At 39.2% G+C, this 6,646-nt stretch overlaps 1 protein-coding gene across 22 annotated transcripts in view; it reads right to left on the reverse strand.

Moving 5' to 3' along the window:
• The window catches only part of srcin1a (SRC kinase signaling inhibitor 1a), a 129,176-nt gene extending 123,651 nt beyond the window's left edge, over positions 1–5,525 (reverse strand). For all 22 annotated transcript variants that reach the window (XM_084122341.1, XM_084122330.1, XM_084122336.1 and 19 more), the window contains exon 1: positions 5,221–5,525. In XM_084122341.1, coding sequence (XP_083978467.1) covers positions 5,221–5,235 — 15 coding nt within the window. In that variant the 5' untranslated portion in view covers positions 5,236–5,525. The remainder of the gene's footprint in view (positions 1–5,220) is intronic.
• Between the last annotated feature and the right edge of the window lie 1,121 nt (positions 5,526–6,646).

Genomic DNA, 6,646 nt, shown 5'->3' on the forward strand with positions numbered 1-6,646 from the left:
TTGTAACTTTACTGTATTTTTGATATGCAGCCTTGGTGAGCATAAGAGACTTCTTGCAAAAACATAATAAATCTTACTGACCTCAAACTTTTGAAGAGTAGCATACACTTTTTACAATCTTTTTACAATTAATAAGACACAAGTTGGTTTTGCACAGCAGTACACTGAAGTCACTCTGAAAAAACATCATTCTGACACTCTAGAAATGGAGGTTTAGTAATTTCCTGTTATCATTCTGTCATCTACAAAATGACCACCGCTCATCTCTCATTTGAGACTGTAAGTGTGGTTCTATGTGATAGAATCTCACTATTATATAGAGCCTATTTCTCAAACGCTGCTACACTAATTCAAAATTCATACAGCTATGAAATGACATGTGAAGAAGGGGCATAATGTAAACCCTTTCTCAATCTGTGGCTTTATATTCAGACTGTAATGTCATTTAAGGGTTGTTCTCTACAAATACACACAATGAAAAATATTCAAAGCATCACCAGTACACTATTACAGGTCTTCGGGTTATAGTCACGCAGCAGCAGAAAACAGCTGTCAATCCTGTTTGAAGTGCTAATGTTGTTCTGCTCACAGACATTTTACAACATAATTACATTTTTAAGCAAAGCCACACTAACAAACTTACATTTTCAGCAGTCACAAACAAATTTTGAGAAGTTGGATGTTCTTTGTGGGTTATATTTTTTTGCTGTCAATAAATATGATTAGGGAATGGGGATGTCAACTTCTTTCAGTTTATTAAAAAATTGTGTGGTTGTAGAAAGAGTCAAAACTCTCATTAACATTTTAAATGTCCCCGCAAGAAATGGTTAAAGTGCCCCTATTATGTTTTTTTTCTGAATATTATCTTTCATGCAGTGTGTAATAGCTGTTTGTGAATGTAAACATTCTGCAAAGTTGTAAAGTCGAACAAAATTATGCACGATGAATAAAGTTATTGTGTCCCAAAAGAATCGACTACGAACCACCAATACGAGTCGTTTTTTATTCGAATCCTACTGCTTTACTGTTTTACATCACTGGAAGATACATTTACATAATGCCCGCCTATGTTGTACATTGTCCGCCCACGAACAACTTGACCAGCCCTCAAACGTAATTTTACTGACGTTTTCAGTTCAACGCGGGATTCGCAGAAACGTATATTAATGTATATATTTTCTACTGGGTGTTCAAAATATGTCGTTTTGTGTACGTTTCCGGTTAACCGGCTAACTCACGTTATTACGGTCTTACTGATATACTTCTGTTAAGCAGATGTTGGCCACTATTACCTAAAACTGTGTCTATTAATGCAGAATGTCTGTCATTCTTACTACTTTGAGTAAAGATAAAGGATGGAGCAAGATTTGTTTTACAAGTGTTTGTTACATCAGTCATTCACGTCAGTGCTGGGCGAACATGCACTGATACAGTTAATACAGTTATAAATTAGAAATATACACATCAGTTTGTTGATGGACATACTCTTGTTAATGCTGATGGTGAGGAACAGTTGCAGGAATTAGAGCGTATCACTGAGAAACGTCCTGTAAAGACAGTAACGAAGATGTCATTGGAAGAACTATAGTTATTCAACCCGAACCTCCATCGCAAGGAAGATTGGTTATTATGTATATGTATGTGTGTGTGTATATATATATATATATATATATATATACATACATACATACATACATACATATATATATATATATATATATATATATATATATATATATATATATATATATATATATATATATATATATATATATATATATTATATTATATTGTATTGTATTGTATTGTATATATATTATATATATATAAAAAATATATATATATATATATATATATATATATAAATAAAATAGGGGCACTTTAAGGAAAACAAATCTTCTTCCTGTCAGTGATATATTAGTTCATTGCTTCTTTTCCCATTCTGACCTTTAATGAAGAAAATTTTGGACTTGCTGATTAATTTGTGATATTATGAAGAGTCTTAAAAGAGTCTCCCCGCAATATGATGAGGTTCAAAAATCCAAATAACAAGATGGTTTCCTGCTTAATGATACAGAGGGTAGGAATTTAATTATCATGGATCAGAAAAAGAGCTAATTTGAGCTGGATTCACATGTTTTTTACACTTTTACTCTACTGCCAAACTGTGCTCTATCAACTGGTATGCGAAAACAGATGCAGAGATTTTCTGACCTCATACAGGTGAGGATGAGCCGTTTAGAGTTTCAAATAAATATCGAACTGTTAAAGAATATTTATTACCGTTATTTGACACTAAGGTTAAAGGCATTGCATGATATGTCCCATTGTCCCTCTGAATATCTGTTTGGTGGAACTGTAAAAGGTAATTTGGAACCATTCCACTACCTGCCATTCACCCCAAAAACATTTTCTGCACAGACACACCTCAACAGCACCTAAACAATGAGAAGGGAGGCAAAATTGGTGTGGTTTAGGGCGGCTATTTTAACCTACACTACACTTCACATGGGTAAGTGAAGACACTTGTGACGGTGCATTCAGTCAGGTTAATAATGATTCAGGTAGTATATGTTTTAAGTGTATTCATGTTTCAAAAGTAAAAATTGTGAAATTATTAGAACTGCAAATTGTATATCCTTAGATTGTACAGAATCTATGACACTTTGGACTTGTATAGAGATTCTGTATTCTAGATACCTCAATGTATGCTTTCGGAAAACATTATACAACAAGCACATTATACACAAAGTATCACACAACCATCATCATGCATACTCAAACATTCTTACCATGAGAATGAAACTAGATCACATAAAATATCCTAAAGTCTTCAAGTTTCATCCAGGAACTCTATCTCCTTCATCTCTCTATCCCTTCCTTTCATCCTAGTAGTGCTTTCATCCCCCTCTTTTCTTTCATCTCCACTTTATGTTTTCGTTACACCCACCTGTCTTTCTTGACGCCTATTTCTCCTTTTCATTCCTAGGAGCACTGCTCTTACTCTTTCCATCCTCCACACCTTCTACACCTCCACTTTCTGCACTCTTCACTCTCTATTTAGCTTTCTTCACGTTGCTTCTGCCATATTTTCCTGTGAAATGGGTAAATAAAAGGGGGGTGAGAAAAAAAGAACCAACTTTGGACCATGGTAGCTGGTTTCTAGCTGGTCCATGCTCCTTAGCTAATTTTTTACTTATCCAGGCTGGCCATTAGCTTGTCCAAACTGGTCAAAACTAGTGATTATCTGATCATTAACTGATCCAAGTTGGTCAATAACAGGTCAAAGCTGGTCATAAGCTAATTAATGGCTGGTCCAAACTGACCGACCAGTCAACATCTTTCAAAAAACAGCTTGACCACATTAAATAGATCAAGTATCTGCTTGTAACTGGTTTGTTATAAAATTCATGTAAAGAAATAAAACTCCATGGTTATCTAAAAGTCATGGGGCCTTAAAAAAGTGTTGTTGACAATGGGGGTCACAGCTACATTTAGGGGATTTAGGAAAAGAGGGAATAGAAAGACTGAAATTGCAAGATGTTCTCAGACTCTTGTTCTCCCGTTCTTTGGATTATCTGTTGAGTAGTTCATGCAATGAAGCATCAGTGTTCTCCATCCTCTGCAATTCCTTCTTTTTTAGGCATATCGGCCCTCCCTTTCGTGCTTACCAAACTGGTCTCTCCCAAGAGAGTGTGGGTATGCCTCCAGCAGCCAGTCTCCTCCTTTCTTACTCTCTGCCTGCCTTCCACAGTCTCACTTCAAGCAAGCATTTCCCTGGTTTCAATCCATCTCTCATCTGCTCTGAATATGCGTTTTTCTCTGCTGAAGATTTTTCTTATGTTCTCATGTAGTATTTCTGTCTCAGGCCTCATATGAAATATTCCTATCATTCTTGTGATGCCTTATTTCTTCTCCCAGCAGACTTCAGGGACAAATGCCTCTAAGCTCCTCTTTGTCCATCTCTGGCTTTTTCTAACTTTTTTTTTTGTTTTCATCCATTTTGCAGCCTCCTCTCAGCAGAAGTGACTTTGAAACTGTGATACAAGACAAAAGAGGAATCTAAAACTAGATTTTTATATTTTCTCAAGAAAATGCAAGTGCTTATCCAGGCAAAACTCACCACCACGATGCTACACTGGTGTGGGTGGTTGCCAGGGTGTTGCAATATGGTTGATAGGGTGTTCTGGGTGGCTGCTTAGTGACCCAAGGCCTTTAAGGGATAGTTCACACAAAAATGCAAATACTATCATCATATATTTACCCTCATAAACACAATAGAAAATATTTTGAAGAAAACTATAAGACTATGACAATCAGTGGGGTTCGAATGTTGATTTGGACTCCACTTACTCTCACTGTATGGACAAAAACAACTGAATTATTTTTCAAAATATCTTTTTTGTGTTCCACCGAAGAAAGCCAGTCACACAGGCATGGAACAGCATAATAGCGAATTTTCAATTATGGTAAAACATCTCGCATGTGAATATGTTTTTGATTGTTTTTATAGTCCAACAGGTAAGTCTAAATGCTTGTAGTAATAGCAACTTCTAATCAACAAGCCACATTATTTGAGGTTTGTAGCACAAACAATCCAAGGCAGGTTGCTCAGCTAAGTTTATTTATCAGGGTTCAAATAGTAATTATATTCACAAGCACCACAAAATTCTCTCCACTTGCTCACACACTCACTCCAGGTTTAATGGGTGTGATGCTTTCAACTGTTATTCTTACACAGCCACTGAAAGCTAAAATGCAAAACCACAAATTTACACACACACACACACACACACACACACACACACACACACACTCACACACACACACAAACACACACTGCGTTCACGCAAAGGCATCATTAGAAGACAGTTGTTTTCCCCCTCTCCCTCTTTCCCATCCTTCTGTTTCTCCAGGCATGGATCCCTCAATTCATCTCTGAGCTTCCACACCCACTGAGCCAGCCTTATCACTCCCATCCCTGGATACCCTGCTCACCAGCAGAGCCTTTAGATCCCACAGATACTGAGCAATCGGCATGAACCACCAAAGGATAACTATGCACACAAACACACACACACACACCCTCCAACCCCACCTTGCCCCACCCCCTCACCAAAAGCAAAAGGGGGAAAAAAGCAGCGAATGAGGAAACCAACAAACACGGCAAATAACAAAATACCTGCTACATAAGAACAGATAAATACAAGGTTGACATACCTTGGGATGGTGCATTTCCCATAATGCCTTCTCCGCGCTCCGCTGCCTACAAGAGAGAGCCACCAGCCTGCTTCCTGATCCACCCTCCTGGTCCTCCTCCTCTCTCTTGTCTTCACTCCGCGTTGTTAACCTCTCCCGGAGCCGGCCGTGCTTCTATTCGCTCCTTTTCTCCTTCCGTCCCTGCCTTCCTTTGTCTTGCTCTCTCGCTCTTGTCCTCTGTTCCTCTCCCTCTCTCTCGGCGCGCGAGATGGGCTCGTTCTCTCCAGCTGGTTCTTGCAGGCAGCAGCGCCGTACGCGTGTGAGGCGATGTGTGTGTGCGCGCGAGTCAGGGAGAACGAGCGTGTGCGGTCGTGTGTGCATGTGTGTACGTCCTTGCCTCGCTCAGTGCAATTGAGCTGGCTTACAAGTGTTGGAGAAGCTGCAAAGAGCTTTTACTAAACACACAGCTTGTACTAAGCAAAAAGAAAAAATCAGTCAGTGATATGATAGATTAACATGCTTTTGTTGTTCTCCTCTTGCTCTCTCTCTCTCTCTCTTAAAGGTACAGTCTCTTATTTGCAGTGATTGTGCTAATCTCTTCTCTCTTTGCCCTTTTCCTTTCTCAGTCTCTGCAGACTCCTTTGTGGAGGAATATTGGGAGCTCTAGGGATCTGAGCTCTCCATGGTTCTGAAAGTCACGGGAAGGGCCTTAGAGAGTGATGCTGAGGCTAGGCTGGCTGGGGGAGGGAGGGGGGAGGGAGAGGGGAGGGGGAGCCACGGAGGTCCCTCTACATACTCAGAGAAACCACCAGGAGGGTAGGGTGACCAAATGTAACATGGTCACAAATAAATGTGGGAAGAACTTAAAGGGATAGTATCCCTTTAAATTATTTAAGATAATGACAGTAATTGAATTATGAGTGAAAAGCATAAGGAAACACATTGTGATGATGATCCTGTTTGCATGAGGGTTTGGCGGGAGCCCGTCGTGAAGTGTCAAGGAAGTGTTGCATGATTGCGATGAAACATGGCGAGGTTGCCATGACAGCAGAATGTCCTTCTGCATGGGAATGGGAGGGTTTTTTTGCCCAAGTTAGCAGATGAAGCTGATGAAGGACAGGACTCTGTGTCCATTAGGTGCAACACACACAAAAATACTTCTCTCATACACATGCACAAAAACAGACATCCAATAATGATGTCAATAAACAGTCACACTCACACTCTTTAAAAACAGTTGTTTACCTCTGCCACCTTCTCTAACATAATGACCATTAAAATCAAGGTCTTCCAAAGGTCACAAAAAAAAAGTGTCCTAAGGGTACAATTCAACAAGTTTGAATACAAAATAGCCACACAGTGTGACACACACTGCAGGTGTGTGACAGCCGGTCAGAAGATATTTGTTGTTTATTGTACAGCAATGCCAAGCGAAACTTTAGGACTC

Source organism: Abramis brama (genome assembly GCF_963993115.1).
Source record: "Abramis brama genome assembly, chromosome: 1".
NCBI lineage: Eukaryota > Metazoa > Chordata > Actinopteri > Cypriniformes > Leuciscidae > Abramis > Abramis brama.